Source organism: Pseudoliparis swirei, chromosome 4 (genome assembly GCF_029220125.1).
Source record: "Pseudoliparis swirei isolate HS2019 ecotype Mariana Trench chromosome 4, NWPU_hadal_v1, whole genome shotgun sequence".
NCBI classification, from domain to species: domain Eukaryota; kingdom Metazoa; phylum Chordata; class Actinopteri; order Perciformes; family Liparidae; genus Pseudoliparis; species Pseudoliparis swirei.
The window spans coordinates 7,952,488-7,974,745 of NC_079391.1; the positions used below are offsets into that span (position 1 = coordinate 7,952,488).

The 22,258-nt window shown below is 43.5% G+C and overlaps 1 protein-coding gene across 6 annotated transcripts in view; it reads right to left on the minus strand.

Annotated features, from left to right (window-relative positions):
* The window catches only part of ush2a (Usher syndrome 2A (autosomal recessive, mild)), a 222,984-nt gene that overhangs the window by 141,690 nt on the left and 59,036 nt on the right, over nt 1-22,258 (minus strand). For all 6 annotated transcript variants that reach the window (XR_008831481.1, XM_056413166.1, XM_056413164.1 and 3 more), the window contains exons 23-27: nt 20,607-20,727; nt 20,301-20,448; nt 17,246-17,527; nt 15,259-15,434; nt 14,208-14,355 (exon numbers count right to left, since the gene is read on the minus strand). Coding sequence is in view for 5 of the 6 variants with exons in the window: in XM_056413166.1 (XP_056269141.1) it covers nt 14,208-14,355; nt 15,259-15,434; nt 17,246-17,527; nt 20,301-20,448; nt 20,607-20,727 (875 nt within the window). In the remaining variant the exon portion in view is untranslated. The remainder of the gene's footprint in view (nt 1-14,207; nt 14,356-15,258; nt 15,435-17,245; nt 17,528-20,300; nt 20,449-20,606; nt 20,728-22,258) is intronic.

Genomic DNA, 22,258 nt, shown 5'->3' on the forward strand with positions numbered 1-22,258 from the left:
GGGCGAGCCCGGTTCCATGGGAGTCCGTGTAAACCCAGAGGCAACAGGGGGGCATGCTCTGCTGGTTCTGTCACTGACCTCAGGGATTTATGAGACGGCAATATTACTGAAGATATTACTGAGTCACTCATCCTAGTAGAGCGATTGTCAAAGCGGATCAGGGCGCCGGCGGGACAAGAACAGTCCAGTTACCATCTTACCTTTAGACTGGTCTGGTTAGAAACCTCAAGCTGTTGTTTCTTATTCTACAATGTTGTTGAAGTTAATGATAATATTTGTATATTTGTTCGTCCTCCTAAACTTTTAAGTCGCGTGTGATCAGGGAAAAGGGATCGGGGGGGGGGGGGCCTGATGCAAGAAGCCTTTGTGAAAACAGAAATATTATTATGTGGCAAATATGAAGGTTCTCTCGTTTTCTTGTATCTACAATTGTCTCTCAGGCGCAAACACACATTGATGCGTTAATTCACACCCAAAGCTGCAGGTGAACATTGTCCATCGCAGTGTGACACCACCTGCTGCTTCTTTCGAACCGCTCCTTCGGTTTTTATATCACGGTAGAACTCCAAAATCAGAATCTAGAGCAGTAGTCACATTTTTTGAGCGGTGGCCCAATACATTTATTGAATACATCTGAAACCCGATTGTACAGTGAATTACCGAAATGAGGCACAACATATGTGTGTGTGTGTGTGTGTGTGTGTGTGTGTGTCATATGAGACAGCCATCAACACTGGTGGTCGATAAGATTCCAATGTGCTGTCCGGGACTCTTTTGCGTGTCACACATTCATTATCGTGTCTGCTTGTTAATTCACTGAAATGTACTTAACACTGTGACACATTCAGTTTGACGAAAGCCACCACTTGCCTCATCACGTGCACAAACACACACACACACACACACACACACACACACACACACACACACACACACACACACACACACACACACACACACACACACACACACACACACACACACACACACACACACAAGGTTAACAGTCCACCCGTAAGGTTAATTTTAGCTGCCGACATGGTAATGAAGCAGCTAAATCACGGGCCAGCTCCCAGGAGCAATGGTGCATGTGTGTTTTCTGTTTTTACAGCGACTGACATGTCTTAACAGGCTCTTAGCGTACAGTTACACCACGCACACCAGCACACCACTTATTGACATCGCGATCCCTTGCCATGCATATTTCTCTCCTCAAGAAGGGCCTCAGGCCAATTATGCGTAAATCAATAAAGTTCCTGTTCTGTTGAGTGGTGTTACAGTGTGAGTGTGTGCGTGTGTGCTCTTGTGTGTGTGTGTGTCTTGTAGAACAAGCCTTTATGGATGTAGGATACATAAAACATCACCATCAGTCCCTGATTAGCCACTCACTTTACGTCTTGATCGATAACTTTGTGTAAAGACACTCGCATTGAAACAATCGCACATGCATCCACACACACACACACACACACACACGGAGAGCACTTTCCTCGTGTCGTTACGTCGGTCTCGGTGTGCACACTAATGTTCAGTCATGTGCTTTGGTGTAACTCCAGTGGTTTGGCAGATGTTGTCTGCTCACTTACAGCAGATGGTAGCCGGCTCTAATGGCACAGCCGTATGTGTGCTAGATTTATCAGCGCATCAGTACCAGGCTCAAGCACTTCCTCCTCCTCCTCCTCCTCCTCCTCGGAGGAGGAGGAGGAGGAGGAGGACCACTTAATGTGAGGATCATTTCCTCCACAAACTGTTTCCCTGAGGGTTTATTCAACATCATTTAATTTCTGTTCAATATTATTTAAAAACTAAATTTAACATGCAGACGTTTTCTGTTTCTCTGCAGGGAGGAAAAACCTGAAGGAACTTTATATTAATATACGTGCAAAACTGACTGAAGTAAGGTTTGAAAGATGTCTGTCTGCAACTAAAATAACTAGAAAAATGGGCAAGAAAAAAAAAGAATAAATGAAAAGCAACAGCTTTCTTTCATCACATGGTTATGGCTCATCTGCTTCCTACTGTGCTATGTTATAGTTGAACATTTGTTTCAATATTAATACTGTTTTTTAGGGGGTTTGCTGCTAAATATTATTATTCTTATCATCCATTTTCTGTGAACACTCCTGATGATTTAAAACTGAAAGAGAAAAAGTGATAGGAGGTGTGGGAGCTACGACAGAAGCTCAACACCCAATGAAGTGGCACATGCTATGCATATAAAAGGAAATCTGCTAAACGGCATATGCCATTATCATTTCTTATAGTTGAAACGGGGGACATCTTTGGCGTTGGATGAAACAAAAATGGTGGCAACAGATGTGGCTGTTAAAAATACATTCAAAAAGTCAACTGGGTACAATAAGCCATATTGTACTGTACTGTATTACAGTCAAGATAAGTCTTTGGAATCAGTTGAAATAAATACAGTTTCAATGTGTCAACAGATGTAGTCATTAAAAATACATCTAAAAAGTCCACCGATTACAATTTGAAGTATCATTCATCACAATAAACATAAGGAATTTTTTGGGAGAATTGTGCGAAATGAAAATATTCTCTATGGCGACAGATGTAGCTGTTTAGAGTATGGTCAAAAGCCCAAATCCCCGAGCAACTATTTTGAGATAAATAGGTGTGTTTTTTCACAACCACTGAGCACACCTATTGTCTATTCACCTAAAGGGATGAACAAAACAGATTAAAAACCCAAGAAATACATAAAATGAGCAGCGAGACTATGAGTAAACAGATGGCAAATATGTTGTAGGGTCTGGTGTGTGTGTGTAATACTTATATTGCAGAGTGATTCATGTTTGTCTGCTTTGTGTGCTATGTTGTGTTGAATTGAAAGTAACAGGGAGAGATAGCAGTGAAGGAAGGATGGAGTGAGTGAAAGAGTGAAAAATCAACAACAGACTGTCAGAAAAAAAACAGACGGATACGAAATGTTGAATAAAATGTGCCATCCTACACGGATCAATTAGTGCTCATCTCAGTCACAGATATTTGTGTCCCAGTTATTAAACACAGCTAACTCATTGTTCCATAACGGTTATATATCTATAAAAGACAGAGAGACACTGCGTGTGTGTTTCTATAACTCTGTGTGTGTTTGATTCATGGCCAGCAGGATTCTTCTCCTTGTAATTAACAGTAAATTGTTTTTACTGCCGCGTGCCATGAATATCCCCTCTGGTTACAACGACCAATGTTGTCGCCGCTCAAGTGCTCAATGCTTTTGGATACGAGTGTAAAGAATATATATTCTAGCTTAGCACAGCCTAGTATTGTTTGCATAAATATTATGTGTAAGATGGAAAAACACTGAATAAGAGTTGAATACTTCGGCAGGGCAATCGTCTATGCCTGAGCTGATCTAAAGAAAGATAGCAGTGTCACCTAAGGAATGTTGATGTAAACCCCCCTTCTGCACTGCACTCATCAAAGAAGATGACTAGAGAAAGAGCTCATTGTATTCAGTGTTTAGAAAGAGCAATCACAGTCCTTACCTCGTCGGGAGGATAGATAACAAGGGTCCAGATGGGACCATTTATTCTCCTTCTTAGACACTTTAAGCCCACACTGTCTCACCTCACTGACCCCCTCCCTTCGCCATTCCCCCTCACACGCACACTCTCACACGCGGGAAGAAGCCCCCCCCCGGTGTGTGAACGACCTTCGAGACGATCCAGGCCTCATCCCTGAAGAGATAAGGCCGAGCGAGTCGTCTTGCAAGACAGGGACTACGGAATCAACACTCTTCTTCTCTTTCACCTCTTCTATTACCATACATTCATGCGCGGCCACAACATCCAATGAAGGGACGGCAGAGGCGGAGCTGGCAACAAGAACCAATGAGAAGACACCGCCCTTATGCTCCTGTCCAATCAGAACTGTTCTTTTCGGGTTACGGCTATTTAAGATGCACTGAGTCGATCCTTTCTGCAGCACTGGGGCCATTGGTGACAGCTCTGGATTGGGGTCCATGCGCATGATTGTCTATTTTGTATCTTGATTTCTTAATAAAACGCTTATAGATGTAACGTAGAAGTCTACCGCTCTTTCTTCCAGTGAGTGTCGTCCAGGTGGTGTGTCGCTGTCCAACTCCAACAAATGGTAGCAGAGGATGGTTGTGAAAGCCGATCCAGAGACCTGAGGAGGACGAGCACGAGAGACCCCCGGACGGACCACTGCGTTCAAGGCCCACTCCAAGAAACTGATCGAACACCGGTGTCAACAAAAGGTAAAGACTGAACCTGTTATTTTCAAATCAGTCAAATTGAATACTCTAAATTTGATCAGGAGTATTGGAAGTGAGTATTGAAACTGCAAAATGTTTTGACTTGATTTAAATAATAAGATAAAGCGTAAAAAGGGAAATCACGATACAGCCGCATAGAAGTCCTCAAAATTTTCTGAGGCCACAACAAGGCTGGAAGTCGACCCCCCCGACGAAGTGAGGGCCGCATTAGAAGTCCTCAAACTTACTGAGGCCGGCCACAAGGCTGGAAGATGACCCGACGAACTGAGGCCGCATAGAAATTCTGGAAGCCGAGTTCGAACAGAACCCGCATTAGGAGTCCTCAACAGGAGGCCAGTTTGATTAAGCTGGAAGCCGAGTTCGAACAGAACCCGCATTAGGAGTCCTCAACAGGAGGCCAGTTTGATTAAGCTGGAAGCCGAGTTCGAACAGAACCCGCATTAGGAGTCCTCAACAGGAGGCCAGTCTGGTTGAGCTGGAAGCCGAGTTCGACGAACAGAACCCGCAATAGAAGTCCTCAAATTTTCTGAGGCCGGCCACAACTGGAAGTCGACCCCCCGACGAAGTGAGGGCAGGAGTCCTCAAATTATTGAGGCCAGCCATAAGACTGGAAGACGACCCGGGCACTGAGAGGCCGCGTAGAAATTAAACACATGTGTAATGCATAAACTGTGAATGAATGTTGAATACCGGTGGTGAATAAATGTTGTCAAAATGGAATCAACAGAGCAGAGTCGAAACCTCACGGTGTCAACGCAAGCTCTAGTCTGTTGAATTGCACGAGTGATAAATGAGGATTTATTGTTCTGAAAGGCACGTTGCCGAGTAAAGAACACATTGTATGGCGATTATGTACTACGTTTAAGAGCAGGTACGAGTTTGAGATTGAGGAGAATACTGAGAAACAACGAGGAAACTCCGCTTAACACGCAGAAATACAACAGAAAGGAGGGGCGACAAGCAGAAAGCTGCTGCGCGCTTCCGCGGAGCGCACGCGCCTTCACAGACAGAGCAGCCGCTCCCTACCCACTTCGCTGCGCCGTCTGTCTCAGAGCAGAGCAGAGTGAGAGCGGAGCGAAGCCAGAACAGTGACTGAAGAATTCTTTTTGAAGATAACTATTAATTGATAGAGTGTGTGACCATCATCTTCCTTTCTGAAACATAGTTTTTTAATAAATACGTATTTAGACAATACTAACAGCAAACGGTCATTTGTAGACACCCAGATAAAAATAGAAATAACAGAGGCTGAAGAAGAGGAGCAGGTCAAACAATGGGCCCTCGAGAACTGGAACGTAAAACGAAATCAATGAGAGACGACAGGGTAGAGAAAGCTCAGCAGCAGGACAACAGCTTAAACCCACACAAAAAAACCACTGATCTAAAAATAGACAGCAGAGCAGGCCCAACAGCGCCTCCCTCATATCGTTCAAGCAACCCATTCATGCAGATGCCTGTAATAGAAGTGGCCGACGGAGGAATAAAGGCCTCCATCTCAGGCATAGTAACACTTAATGCAGTGCAGGGACAGGCGAATGCAGACTTGAAACCCAGAACCACAGGTGACAAAGAGAGACTAAGCAACTTGTCAGGGACAACAGGAGGACTGGAAGACATGACTACACGTACAGCAAAAACACTAAGTAACCAACAGGCACAAGATGAGCATGAACAAGAAGCCTCACAGCCCCCCAGCACGCCAACAGCAGTAGAGGTTGAGAGAGAACAGCTGGCCAAGAGTAGCAGAGAACGCCTCCAGAGGCGATGCAACTCAGGAGAGGAGCTCGATCTGAAAAGCCGTACAGAAGAGATGCTGAGCAGAGTGATAGAAAAACTTGATAGGCAGGAAAAAGAGGAAAAAACCAGACAAAAGATAGACAGACAGCAGAAATCAGATAGTGACGTAAACAACAGTGACAAAACTAGATCAGCGGAGGGAGGCAGTGAGTCAGAAGAGCATGAGGACCGGTCTAGAGCAGAGGACTCACCACTAGGTAATACCGCCAGCTACAATGTGTGCGGCAGACTTGAACTCCCTCCCACTGACACCTCCCCTCAGAACCAGATCAGGTCATCAGTATGAAAGAAGACGCGCACCTGTCTGGAGGGACCCCATTTCACCTGACCTTTCACCTGTCACACAATTCCCATTGGTGCAAGCCCCCAGACACGCCGCTGGAGTGATGGATTATGTTCCATACTCACCTGTAGACACAACAGCAGTACTGGCGACATTACCCCCCCCTGATAAACGGGGGCTGAGTGGATCGCAGCACTTAAGGTGGCCACTACTGGAACATATTTGTCTCTAGGCGACTTTCGCTTTTGCAGGATGTGTGGGTACAGCTGACAAACAATTTGGGATAAGATAGGGGTTACAGAGAAACACCCGCATAACATAAGTCAGAATAGATTCCAAGAAGCACTCTCATTACGAGAAAATACCCCAGTAAACACACAGCTACCGTAGTCGAGGATTTTTCCTGAACACAAAAGAGTCCCCAGTTGCGTTTATGGCAAGGAGTGAAGCTATATGGAGAAAGGCATTTGAGAGGAACATACAAACACCCCAACCAGAAAAATGTATCGAGCCATGGTCATTAAGGGACTGCCAGACACCGTGCAGGCTCAGCTAAAGAATGTAGTGGGACTAAAAAATTCGTCCCATGAAGTGTGGACTGATAATGTAATGCACTTCCTAGAAAACGTAGCTCCAGAGGTCCCAGAGCCTACTAATGCAGAAGCTCTAAAGTTAGAGCTACTGAGACTACAGATTCAGAATGAAAAGAAAATCGCAGCAGATAATTCCAAAACAGCCAAAGATGACAAAGCTCAGAAGCAGCTGGTAGCCACACAAGAACAGTTAGCGAGCATACTGGAATCCATGCAGGGATCAAAAAATAGCTCCAGTCGTGCAGGCAGTACAACAACAATTGCCCCCCCTCCTCCTTTCTACCCTCCTCAACCCACATGGTCCCCACAGATGAATCCCCAGCCATTGAATAACGGGTGGTACGGACAGACTGATGACACACGACACCATAACGACTCCAACTATATACCTGGTAGAGGAGGCAGGAGAACAGGCCCATACAATTGCTACAACTGTAATGAGCCAGGGCACTGTGCCAGAAACTGTAAGAGGAAGAGGAAGAAACAGAGGAGGAAGTTATGAAGGACCTGGAGGTTATAATGGACCCCAGGGAGCCCCTGTTCAACAACAACAGCCCCCCTTCCTGCAGCAGCCACAACAGCAGACTTCCACACAACAGCCCCCCTCCCTGCAGCAGCCTCCACAGCAACAGACCCCCCCTCAACAGCCCCACTCTGCAGCAGACAGCAGCACAACCACAATACATCATAGTCTGTATCCAGCCCCTCCTCCAAATCCATAAGCACTGATCTACCAACAGCCACAGCAAGCCACGTTTGCACCGCTTCAAGCTTAGTTCCCTCAAACCTTATGTCCGCAACAGGTGGGTCAGCAGCCCATGAATGGGGCCCACAACAGAGAGATAATATGCATAAAAGAAGCCCGTTCAGGAGTAAAAGGAGTAACAACTGGGGCAACGGAGGCTTTAGACGAGTATTAATAAATTTTTAATTATAGTCAGGCTGGACATTGGGCTAATTTTTGTCCTTATCCACCACAGGGTTAAGCAGTCTCAGTCAGGACCACTTCAGTACTCTCATAATGTCTAACCCCGCCATAACAAGCACCCAACACATAGCTACAGCCACAAGGCAATAGTGATCCACGGCACCAGGCCTGGACCAGAGACACAAAATTAGGCGTGCCCAGATCCAACAGCTGACAGCGAACTGTATTCACTGAACAGAAATGTGCCACGCCCACTAGTCACCCAATGATTCAACTGGAGACTAAAGAGACACTGAACAGGAAGCAAAGCGTCGGGACAGAGTAGATGATGATGACATCACACCTCTGCATGACAACAGCCAGCAGTGGAGACTTTGGTTCAAAGTCCTGCATCCCGACTCGCCACCAGGGACCAAAGACATTGTGCCCTTAACTCCTCCTTGATACAAGATGAGATCTGAGATCCTGAGGGACTGCCTGCAACACGAGATTGAGGTTCGTGAAGACCCAGCTGAGGAGGCTTGGAGATCGATGCAGAGAAACAAGGAGTAGCAGCGGCTGGTGAATGAACACCAGAGCTGCAGCTTGTATGCAGTCGTTGACGCCGCAGCTCCACGTCACAGTGTTGGTCCAGTGTGGAGGCACAGAGAAGAACAATGGTGAAAGCAGAGGTTGAGGCTACGGACTGAGTGCACAAAAACAAATTAAACACTGGCATTACTCCACATTTGAGAACATGTAAAGAACTGCACACACATCGGAGGTCCAGTTAGTATTAGAGACACATGCTTAGCCACACACATAGTAGAGAGAACACTGATCAACATGCGAAACTTATTTCCAGACATTTTTAGGACTGAAGGGTGAACTGATGTGTGACTGATTCTGATAGCTCCCATAGAGATAGAGTTAAAACTACGTACGATTCCAATTTAATCATCACCAGCATCCCTTAAGGATGGAACAGACTAGATATATTTTTTAAATCATAGAATGGTTGTTATAGGCAGGTGTACTGGAGAGGACGAGGGCGCCCTGGAATACATTAATTAATTAAATTTCGTAAAACTTGGAAAATGGGCCTTGATTTGGGGCCAATAAATAAATGTGTAACCCGTTCTTTACTAATTAGGCCGACTTATTATGACATTCCTTACCCAAGCACAATGATGACGCTGTGAGTTCAGACAAGACATGGTTCTCCTGCATTGATTTGACAGATTCAAGCATTTTTATTTTATTTCTCCTTTCTTCTAGAAGTTGACTGTTTTGATTGTAGTGTCAGTGTTGAAGATATAGTGTTGGGTTTACTATTGATTTCTGATAAACAATAGTGGTTATTATTACAGTAATGCCATTAGGCTTACGAGTAATTGATTTCTCATCACCGTTTCGAAACTGAGTTTTTATTTTTATTTTAGTTGGTTTCAAAGGATAGTTTTGGGTTTACTGTTTTTTGGAAAAATAGTGGTTATTATTACAGTCGTCCGTTGGATGTACGAGTAATCGATTTCTCATGAGCTGTTAAGAAACTGACACCTACTTATGCGACGTGCTAAATTGGCAGTTTTGTTTAAAGTAACGAATTCTAGAAGATTATTATTATTGAAAAGGACGGATTTAGGAATTCCATCCTATTTCAAAAGAGGGATAGAAGCACACAACAATCTATGTTGAGGACAGACTATTAAGAGGAGGGCCAGACAAGTACAGACTAATAGATCAGATATCAGTAGGTTTAGAATCAGGGACCCCAGAGAATCATAAAAAATAATTTTTTGAAATCATAAATATGCTTGATAAATGAAAAGATGTAATCTTATTTGTGTTCCTTCCATAGTTGTGGTGATAGTAGATGGGGTTCAACGTCGACTGATTCGAAGAAGAGCCGCCACTCCTGTACACATAACTTGCAGTGTTTGATCACACATATAGTGCACATGCACACACTCAAGGTATAGAGTTACAAGACGCATCAGGTCCGACAACGGAACACATTTTAACAACAAACTGCTGGGGAAAGTTGATATGCACTGGGCATAACCTACAAGTTTGGGTCTATATCACCCTCAGTCTCAAGGATTGGTCGAGAGCCAATCAAATTATTAAAAGGAAAATGTGCTTAGCTCCACTAGGTACTGATGACCATGAGAGCAGTACCAGGGGAAGACGTCACCAAGTGAGTTGTAAACAGGAAGAAGTATGCCAGAGCCACCCAGAGATGGAGGTTATATGCCACCTCTGGATGTCTGTAAAATTGAAATGTCAGAATACATAAAGCTCTAATTCTCTCTCACCAAAAGCTCTCTCAAACCAGGTTGTTCGAGCCCAGACGATCGATCAGGAGCAGAGCCAACCAAAGTAAAAGTAGGTGACTGGGTCAGGGTCAGGGTTCACAAGAGGAAGTGGACTGAGCCTAGGTGGACTGGTCTGTACGAAGTGGAGGAGGTTACTTCACACATGGTCCAGGTCAAGGGTAAGGCAGAGGCACCTTGACACCACCTGACACATTGTGCCCCAGCCACCTGTCCAACAGGGACATTGACAGAAACACAATCAGATCTAAAGATGTTGATGCCACAGAGGTCGTTCCGTAGGTGTTTCGGGGAGCCTGATGGCCCAGCTAGAAGGTCCCCCCGCAAACCACTATAGGAACAGCTGGAAGTCAGACAAACTGTTCTAATAGTCATGGGACTGACCCTTGCCATTATCATAGGATTATTCATTTGAGGTTTAGAGAAGAACCTGCCAAAAAAGACAAAATAGAAAAGATTAGGGAGAACATTGTTATTAATGTATGTTGCATGAGAGCAACTGTATGTTAATATTATAAATTGACGAAGCCAGTTGAGTTACGTGAAGAAAAGAAAAGTAGGAAAGACAGGAAAAGAAAAGTTGCAAAGACAGGCAAAGAAAGGTTGGAAAGAAAGGAGACAAATGAGAGAAGAACTAGACAGAAAAGAGAGAGAAATCGCAAGAAAAGAAGACTCTTATTGTGAAAATACTTGGTTAAGCGACTTGACCGGAAGTGACATTTTGACCGTGGGTTAGTGACATTTGACCCCTCCATTGTTCTAGCGGAACTTTGAACTTATCACTAGGTGTTAAAGGCTGGACTCACCTTTGAGTGAGGATTGGCTGACTTTGAGTCTAAGACTCTGGGGATTAGAGATAGCGGCCTCATCAACAGATATCTCGACGCCGGAAGGAGGGCAGAGGACCAGGAGCCAATGAAGAGATTAGGGTCTGACCACGGCACACAGTTTTGCAACCAAACACTTACCACATTTAGAAACAAGCACCTACAAGAAGTTGAGAAATATTTCTAGAGAGCACATTCACACGGAGCAGTCTATTGCCCAATCACAGGTGATAGTCGCGAGAGCTAATCAACAATTGAAGCAATTGAGACAATGATGGCTAAATTATCCTCAAAGGAGGGAGAACATTTCTCTCCCATGAGTTCAGAGAATATTCTGGGGAAAAATAACTGAATAGATCTAAGTTTTTCTCCAAGTAGGTTGCTGAAGCCCACTAGGAGCCAGCTGATGAGTCATCAGTGGAACCAGGTGACTGGGTGAGACTCGAGGTTCACAAGAGGAAGTGGACTGAGCCCAGGTGGACAGGGTGTTTTGAAGTCATTGCAAGGACTTCACAAGCTCCTCCAGGTGAGAGGCTTCACCAAGAGGAGCACCGTATAACACATTGTACATTTGCAGATCAGCCGGCCGAAGAATCACAACCAGCCGCTGAATAGTTGCCTCATCAGGGTAATTCTGACTAACAGATGTGAGGTCACTTCCACACATTTCTGCCTAGGCGCAGGAGCGAGAGTTAGGACTGCAACATAGGAAGATGTGTGCAGACAACATTGACTCTCACTGCTCACCGTCTCCTGTCATTAATGGCACCTCGATGTGCAAATGTTTTGTTTTTCCCCATAAGCTGTTTTAGGGTTCGAGCACGAGAGAGGAGGGTGCTGGACGAATACCTGCCTGCTATCAGATCCTAGTAGGATTTGAATATTTCTATGCCCTAGTCAAGGGCCATAGATAGGATCAATTGCATTTATCATAACCAGTAAAGATAAATAAAGTTAGATTGGATTGGATAAGTAATTGAGACTCTGTTGGACGACGGATGGCCATTTAATAGATGATTCCTCCCACACGGGGTGAGAAGCTGTTCCTCCGACTCAGTTAAAGATTGCGAATTCAAGCCTAGAAAGTATTAGATACTTATTAAATATAGAAATTAAAATACAATTTTTCATAGTCAAGTGTCACATTCTGTATAGATCCGGCCTAGTGGCTGTTGTGTTGTGTTTTCTCATTCTCTTCAACAGCTACACCTGACGCTCCAGCATCGACCTCCATCGTGTGCTGACTGCCTGCTGTGAGGACCTGCCATGAGGAGCTGCCCACAGGAGCATCGGACACCATCATCACCCGGACCAGAGGACCAGGAGCCAATGAAGAGCACGATGCTGCCCATGAGAGTCATTTCGAATCCAGGGCCCATGCGACACCAGTGGAAGAAGAACAACAAGCCTGACCAGGACGATCCAGACGAAATCAAGTTCGAGACCACCGGATAAAAGACCCCATCGACAGCCGGAGGAGATGCTGACGCAGACCAGAGGACCAGAGGAGCAGAGGACGCGGACCAGAGGACCAGAGGACCAGAAGGACTTCCAGGACCCAGACCAGGATGAAGCAGATGACGCCGACCAGCCAGGGTTGAAGCAGATAAGTTGCAGCGGGGACCGGATCGTCAACTGGTTATCAGGATGCCAACCTGCTACTCACCAGCCGCTAGGATGCAAGACCCCCCTGCCTGACCACTCTCAATTTCACCTCTTTCCTTCGACACCTGCACACTACAGATTTAACGCACACAGACATACTGACTTCCCTAGGATGGAAGATCTAAGAGGGTGGATCGGGGCACCACATGACAGAAACCACGCCCCTATTTCCATCCCTAACAGAGAGAGACACTCTCCCCGAGAAATAGGTATCATACAGGTCTTATGGGACCTTAATCTAGGCAACGAAAGATTATATTTCAGGAGACTCATTCACGTCAAATGGCAGAGCTAAGACAGGACGAGGAGACCAGGACACATAGCCACTTAGGGAGGCCAGGCCATGATAAGATCTGGAAAAAAGAGGGAAATAAATATTCCCAGAGAAAGGGTTCACATCCAGCGGATGTGAAAAGAGGGATTTGTAAAGAATATATATTCTAGCTTAGCACAGCCTAGTATTGTTTGCATAAATATTATGTGTAAAATGGAAAAACACTGAATAAGAGTTGAATACTTCGGCAGGGCAATCTGGCGTCTGAGCTGATCTAAAGAAAGATAGCAGTGTCACCTAAGGAATGTTGATGTAAACCCCCCTTCTGCACTGCACTCATCAAAGAAGATGACTAGCGAAAGAGCTCATTGTATTCAGTGTTTAGAAAGAGCAATCACAGTCCTTACCTCGTCGGGAGGATAGATAACAAGGGTCCAGATGGGACCATTTATTCTCCTTCTTAGACACTTTAAGCCCACACTGTCTCACCTCACTGACCCCCCCCTTCGCCAATTTCCCTCACGCACACACTCACACGTGGAAGAAGCCCCCGGTGTGTGAACGACCTTCGAGATATCCAGGCCTCATCCCTGAAGAGATAAGGCCCGAAGGGAGTCGTCTTGCAAGACAGGGACTACGGAATCAACACTCTTCTTCTCTTTTTTCACCTCTTCTATTACCATACATTCATGTGCGGGCCACAACATCCAATGAAGGGACGGCAGAGGCGGGAGCTGGCAACAAGAACCAATGAGAAGACACCGCCCCCTTATGCTCCTGTCCAATCAGAACTGTTCTTTTCGGCTATTTAAGATGGCCGCACACTCTGAGTCGGGATCCTTTCTGCAGCACTGGGGCCATTGGTGACAGCTCTGGATTGGGGTCCATGCGCATGATTGTCTATTTTGTATCCTGATTTCTGAATAAAACGCTAACAAATGTAACGTAGAAGTCTACCGCTCTTTCTTCCAGTGAGTGTCGTCCAGGTGGTGTGTCGCTGTCCAACTCCAACACGAGTGTGCGTTATGTCAGAAGTCTGTGTCGGAGTTGTTGAAGAGAATACCACACACACGTTAACGATTCAATACTCCACGCACTTTGTATCTGTCTGAAATGATCTATATACTGTATGGACCGCGTTTGGGCTCCATCAGTCGTTAAACCTGTTTTCTACCAAGCTGATGACTGTTGTGAAGCCTCGTGTCCTTTTGTTTCTGCTTCTCTGTATCCATGTGTGTTAGTGTGCGTATCTTTTGTGTTTCACCTGCTGGTAGGGTCCGCCCCGCGCCCGGCGGGCTGGAAATGCAACCCGTCTTTGTACAGAGTGTCATGGTGAAGTTGTACACACGGTAAGGCTGCAGTCCCTTCACGAAATGAACGGGCGCCGACGATGGACCCGCCCTATGTAAGACCTGGAAAAGTGAGACAAAGAGGGAATTAAAACTTGTTGTGACAATTTATGTTTTCCTTTGAGGAAGAAAACAGGCATCATACACAGTTACCTGTTTGTTAACTCTATGTACACACACACACACACACACACACACACACACACACACACACACACACACACACACACACACACACACACACACACACACACACACACACACACACACACACACACACACACACACACACACACACACACACACACACACACACACACACACACACACACACACAACCTGCTCACATGCCTTGACACCCCATAAATTACAGCTGCACAATAAATCGCATAACTTTGACAATCAGGTTCAAACATGATCTGCTAAAATATCAGTATTTTGATGATAGAATACCTGAAATATCAAATAAAAAAACTTGTTTTATTGATCCCCCGTGGGGAAATTCTTCTCTGCATTTGACCCATCCTTGGTTATTAAGGAGCAGTGGGCTGCAGTGAAGACCGGGGAGCAACTGGGGGGGTTCAGTGTCTTGCTCAAGGACACTTCGACATACAACTAATGGGGAGAGCGAACTGACCACTACACCCCCCCCCCCCATGAGCTACAGCTCCTTTGCCAGTTTAAAGTGTTTGAAGTGCATGTCTTTGGACAGTCATTCTCTGCCCAAAGGGTACCCACGCTGCAGGTGACAATAGTTTCTACCCAAGAAAAGCACGGTGAAACATCAGTCCTACTAAGGATGAGCAAATAAATTAGCATTTACCGAGAACAAATTAACCGTAAAAAAAAGAAATGCCTGTCTACTTTGACTTCCAGGAAAAAAACTAAATGTTTCACTCGACTGGAAGTTTTAAAGTTGCTTATTATGTGCAAAGGAAAGTGTGTGTGTGTGTGTGTGTACTCCACCTGGCTAATAACCGGAGGCGCGTAGGGATTGTTGGTCTGTTCATTGAGCAAGTTGACCCGAAATTCTGTGACCGGTCCTCTGGCAATGACCCCGTGACCCTCCGTTGCACTCCATGACACTTTGAGACTTGTGGATGACGCTGCAGACACTTCTGGAGGGGCCATCAACTCTGGGACTGGAAACATGGCCACACAGTTATGCATAACATACACATATCACACACCACCGTTAAGCCTTCTATTGATGTTGAACTAGTCAATAACAAATCATGTGTGCATATTTAAGAGCGATATCACTAATCTGTTGAAGAAACCAAGAAGTAATGTTGAATTCAACAAATCAGTAAATATAGTTATACATTTTTGACATTTTAAAAATACATTAAAAAAGTGTAGAGGGTAATGCAAAGTACCAACCCCTAAATACATGTATCTAAATACATGTATCTAATTGTAATTGTAAAGCCCTCTGAGGCAAATTCATCATTTGTGACATTGGGCAATATAAAATAAACTGAATTGAAATGAACTTGTTTGGCTCGATGTACCACTCTGACCCTGCATCCAATTTGCTTTATACATCCAGATTTTAGGTAACGAGGAGACACTAGCAGGTTAACTCAGCGGCACTTAACCAGTTAGCTGATATCTATTTCTAAAAGAGTCTCAAAAGAGGAATTATTTCGTAGATTAGATGTTCTTGACGACTAAATGTGAAACGTTGTGAATCTCTACATTTGAACACTGTTGTTGATTCCTCAATATTGTTGGGGAAGTGTTTCGTAAACTGCCACCTATGACAAATAAAAAAGTAACCTTTTACAGTGCGCTAATTAAAATTAAAATACCTATTTAGACGCAAAGAAATCCATTCAAAATTGAGACCGAGTGGCTATTATGTGGATTTAATGGATTTAAGCATTCCATAATTCTACTATTACATGACAGATTAAAAAGAAAGATTCTTTTATTCTGCTGTTGATGGCATCTCGCTGTGAAATATGCTGTGAAATGTAATTCACGGTAGAAATAACCACAATCATATTCTTTCTCTCTGAAACAGTGCACGCACGTGCACAAACGCCGACACGCCGACACACACTTCACATTTAAAATGGTGTTATCATATGCTTGTTATCCAGACACATAGCTTGGAGTGATGTTGGAGGCAATCGTTTAGTCCTAATGAGCCATATCATCCATTTGAAATTCAAATACCTTAATGAGATTCCCCTCACCCACACATGGCTTTACTTCCCCTCTCCTCCTTTTATCCTTTGCATTTCTCTTGACAATTGCTCGTTTAATTTGAATTTAATACTATTAATTTTGTGTTGCATACATCAGCATCTGGTGGACTTATTTTGACCAAAACACCACTTGATTATATTACGCAGATATAGAAATATTTTTCAACCTTAATTTATGCTACATTCTTCTGTTTTTGGGAAGGTCAACACAGCATTCACGAGCCATTGTGTTGGCCATTTAGATCATAACTTCTATTTAACCCTCCTGTTACCTTCACATTGACTAACACATTTTACCCTCTGGGTCAATTTGACCCCAGCAATTAAAACCTCCAGAAAATTATTAGAATTAATATTGTTTCCCAAGTTTAAGTGTGAGGTACTTTATGTTTGTTTGTTGACCACCTATATAGCCCTTTAAATATATAAAAAAGTTGATATTTCTTATATGTTTGACACAGTGAAAAACAGCCTGGGGTCAAATTGACCCCAAAGAACACCGACGTTAAACATTGAATGGGGTCAAATTGACCCTAAAGGTAACAGGAGGGTTAAAGTCGTTTGACTTTGTCTGCTGTGTCATTAAAATATCAACCTCCATAGATACTCTTCAACTAAAATGTAAAAAGTATATTGATTTAAATTGGCCCTTTTAATGACCACGGCTACACACCACGAGTGGATAACAAATAAATCCATGTAAGCGTACTTTAACTATGATCATGAGCTATACAAACCTCCCTCCATGGTGCGTGCTGCGGCCCAGCCGGACGTGACACTTCCTGCGATATTGACGCTCACAACTCTCATCTGATAGGTGGAGAACGCCTGCAGCTCTCCTACAGTGGCGCTGCTCTCGGGGGGCGGGACTGAGCTCCTATTGGAAAGCTGCACTTCTGGGGAAACACTTGGATCCAGCCAACCGGCGCTGAGGAACACCCGCTTCTCAACGGCAGGACGAGAAGGATCCTGTGATTCTATTGGTCCACGAAGAAAAACCTCAAACCTTGTGATAACACCTGCACAGAACACAAAATAGCAACAACAACAAAAGTATGAAAAAGATAAGTACTGATGACTACAACAACACTAAACAAAAACTATTATTTCTGATATCAAATAAGGGAAGCAACATCTGCAGCTGCAGGAATGGTTTGGAAAACACTGCAGCAATTGTATTTATTTTATCCTCTCTCAACTCTTTTTTATTGAATTTAAAGTGCCAATTCAGCCTGTTTATGATAAAAGAGTCAAAGCATCAAGTAGCTGCAGCCCTGCGAAAATCTCATCCCTATTGGCAACAGGATGTAAATTGTCTTTAGTACAGTGATGTTGTTTTGAGAAAAAAAAATCTTACAGCACAAATAATGAGAAAGCTTTGGCCAGTGTTTGGGCCAGTAGTGTAAACAGGCTGATAATGACTAAGTCCTGGCTCGTCCTGTTGAGCTCTCTGGTGTAAACCAGCTTTTGTCCTCATCGCTCATGCTCTATTCCACTTGTTATTAGCGAAATGACAGAGCTGGTTTAGGATGAGGACAAAGCAGGAAGCACCAAAATACAATTAGAGAATTACAGACCCACTATGGAATAGATGTGTCCAAAATGCTGCTCTAAGTATAAAATACAAATAAAATCAAATAATATGGAGAAGCTTAACGTGGAACCTCTCTTTACTCTTCCCTCTCTATTCCTTTACTCTGACGTCAATAAAGTGCATAGAGTATTTCATTAGTTTATTTGAATAAGTATGGCTTCAAACCAGAGTATATATAAGAAGTGAAAAGCTCTATACACTCAAAGAAATGACTCATTGGATGAACTCAATTAAATTGTTGGCAGGTTTTCCATCCAATAATTATATGCAACTCTAACTCAAATTTAGCACATCAGTGCAATAAAATGTAATTAAGTTCGTCCAACTCATTTGTATCAAATACATCTAAAATAAAATAATGATATTCATTAAATTAAATTAATTTGTGTTTGTCCAACTCAAAATATAAACTAACTAACTAACAAAATATGCAAACTCTACACAGAAAGAACGCCCGACTGGGAATTGATTGAACCCCCTTTGGCTTTGGACAGCAGTGCTACAGTACACACCCATACACCCCTGAAGTCTTCTTCACCTACACAACACTTGTAAACAACTGATTCTCAAATGGCGCGGCGCGGTAGTCAAAAATGAACACATTTTATTTTTTTTGATTTGACGCACCACACTACCTAAATAAATCTAATAAATGAAAGTATTCATACATTTTGTGTTACCATTAAATGTGTCACCTCGAAGAGCTTGAATGATTTTTTTTGTGTAATAAAATAAATAAAATAAATAAAAGTATTCATATACATTTTGTTACACCCCCATTCAATATAAATATCTTCGTTTTGTAATTGATTTATTTAAATGTATCAAACAATATTTAAATGTGTCACCTCTAAGAAGGGCTTGAATCATTTTTTTTAGTGTAGTTGTTAGACTAAATGTGGACAACACCCAACCGAACGTCGTCATGGTATCAACCTATCAATCACAAGGTAGCCACACCCCAAAGCATACCCTGCTTTACTATTCAGTTCTACTATTAATGAGACCATATCTTACTAAATGAACATCATGCTGTATTGAAGAAGATGTGAAACTAGCGATTAAGACATAAACACATGTTTACAATGTGTAATGAGGTCATAAATTAAGTGAGATGACTTTTTTGTAGAGCCACCCAATGCAATACATACTCTGAGGTTGCAGCCTGCTGAAATCTAGCTTTAGGCTCCAAAAATACTTTTTAATTATTGACAATCCCTCCTTCCTCTAATACATATATCAAATGCATATAAACATCCACTCACAATGATATACAAGTAAAACAGTAGTAATATTTATTTCTATCATTAATGTCTGTTAATTATATTTTAATTCCTAAATGAAATGTAAAAAATAAATTTATACTCTGTCAAAAGCATCATGGAGAAAAGTCCAGAAGAGATAGTAATGTAAAGCCGAGGGCAAATGACATAAACAAAAACATAAATGCACTACCGTCGGGTAGAGAAGCTCGAGGCAATAATGCGAACCAGGCAAACAGCAAAAATATTGTTGGGAGATGCATTGTTGCGTTGCATTTAAATCGATCTCTTCCAACCAATCTCACGATTATTGTTGAGACTACCTCCGCCGATTCCAGAGAAATGACCGGCTTGGCCAAGGTGGGCAGTGAGATTAACGCTGTGTCCTGTTGAAAAGCTATATCAACCATTCTGTAAACAATGAATTAATGACATATAAAACGGAGGAAGGAGACACGGAGAACCCCAGAATATAACAAGACTGGCAGTGGGAATGGGGAAAAGATTAACAGAGAGAAAATAAAATGAGAGACACAAACAGAGAGAGAAACCCAGGTTACAGGACTTTGTACGACATTGAGCCTTCGAGCCATTACAAAGCTCTCTGGATTTACCCAAGGCAGTTCCAGTTCACTGCGTATTTCTGTGTATGTGTTGTGTTGTTCGTTGCTTCTCAGACTTTTTCAGTGACACACGCCTAAAAGCCATGCTCCCAGGCAAGTGTTTTATGTCAGTGTGTGTGATAATTCGACTGTATTATTCATTCTGAACTGAACACTAAAACTGCGTTTGTTATGATGTGTAGTTGTAATGTACTTCTAATAACAACATGTGCACTTTTAGTGCATGGGTGTGTGTACAAGGTTGTGTTTTTGCATGTTTTTCTGTAGTTCCACATCTTACATGAGTATGCATGTGTACGTTTTGGGGTCCTACCATTTGGCTGACTAGGAGGCTCCCAGGAAGCCTGCAGTGTATGAGGTCCCGTAGCGGTGACTCTGGGTGGTGGTTGGTGTTGTGGGGGGGCAGAGGCTGTCAGAAGAGACAACGGCGGAGAAGTGGTGCACCCACCGGAGGAGCACGCCTGTAGGCAAGGTTAGGACTTTGTCACTTACATATTTAAAATGTGCATCTGTTGTGTGGCTCCAGCATACTTGTTGAAAAATTCTGAAGATACAGCTGTTTCCCATTACTATAATAATAAAATAGATGTCAATATTGGCAGCTGTTTGGCCCACTTACCTCCAGAGTCACAGTGTATTGGGTGAAGGGCTTCAGACCGCTGGCCACGGCCTCTGTGGATAGGCCTGTGTAGTGACTGACGGGCTCTGCTCCACTCGACTCCACGGACGATAGCGCAAACCTGTGAGAGATGTGACCAGCAAATCCCTCTTATCTTCATTTTTCCATCTCTCGCTATTACTCCACGAGGTCACTGGGACGGTTTTACAGCGTGGGTCAGATATAAACTAGTGCTGGGATGTCACAGGGCCCTAGAGGCGAAGACGTGTACCATGTACTGTTCACGTCAATGGCTGAAATAGTTGGCAGCAATTCAGAGGCCCTGGCTGTTGTTGCAGGTCCCCATTTCCTGTCTCTCAGCCATACCTTATAAGCAAAAATGAATCCAAAGATAATCTATAAAATATATAAATAATTAGAAGTGCTAGTCGACCCATCCTGTTTCCAAACTTTCCATGTTTCTCTCCTCCCCTTCACACTTGAGGAATCCTTTTTATTCACATGCCAATCATCTATTTCTTCCCATTTACCACTAACCTCCCGAAGTAAACTATGTTATACCATTTTCTCTGAAATGTTCCATGTTCTATTTGTGTCCACTCAGGGTGTCACAGTTCTGCTCCACACCCTCCTCACTCTATTTTTAAGCCACTCCCACCTCGTCAGTCTAACTCCCTTCACCTGTTCACTCACCTGCCTCTGATCACTAATCAAGTCCCTATTTAGGCTCCTCCCTTCCAGACACAGCTTGCACAGATTTTTTTCTTCATGCCATACTCTCCAGCACTTGTTCACAGACTGATCTCCTGTTGCTGAACCCGCCTGTTCCTGTTTAACCCGCTAGCCCGAGTCCCGGTGAACCCATCAGCCTTCTGTGTGACCTTTACTCTTCCTGCTGTTTTCAGGAGCTTTAAATAAAATGTCAAAGATCCCTGGAATCGTGTGAATGCATTTGGGTCCAGTTGCATACGGTTGTTATGCAGGGAAACCGTGTTTGAGACCAATACAATATTTTCCTTTCCTCCTGCATCCAAAAGTCTTTCTCTTTATATCTGATGTTCTCCATCTCTCGTTTCTCCTTTAATTATCAACACATTCACCTAAATCCACTTCACCCCAGTTTCACTTGACTTGCTTGAAGGGATGACCAATGCTGAATGTTTTGTTAGACATGGCATCTCCAAGAGGGCCTCCAATAGCTCACTCATCCTAGTTGACTACCTTTAGCTCATAAGATGAATGATTGACGTTGATCATTACAATCTTGTCGGCGGTCAGCTTCACTCAGAATCCCAATAGAGACCATGTAGGGCAGTGGTCACCAACCTTTTTGAGCCCAAGATCCCTGACCTCCGCCTTCATGACCGGCAAGATCTACCAATTGAGGCGTTGAGAGAAAACGACTGTCCAGACTGGACTTACAACTTTTTATTTGGCCTAGTTGTCATTTTGGTCCAGCGTTCAAATTGATGTGACCAGATACACAGAATTTAAGTGTAATATAACAAGTAAGATATTTGTTCACCGCACACAATATGAACAAGAAAAAACACATTTGCAATGAGCAGCTGGATGAACTACCAATATAAATGTTGTATTTATTTACATTACAACACGACACTGACAACATGATCAGTCAGTGCAACTCATGT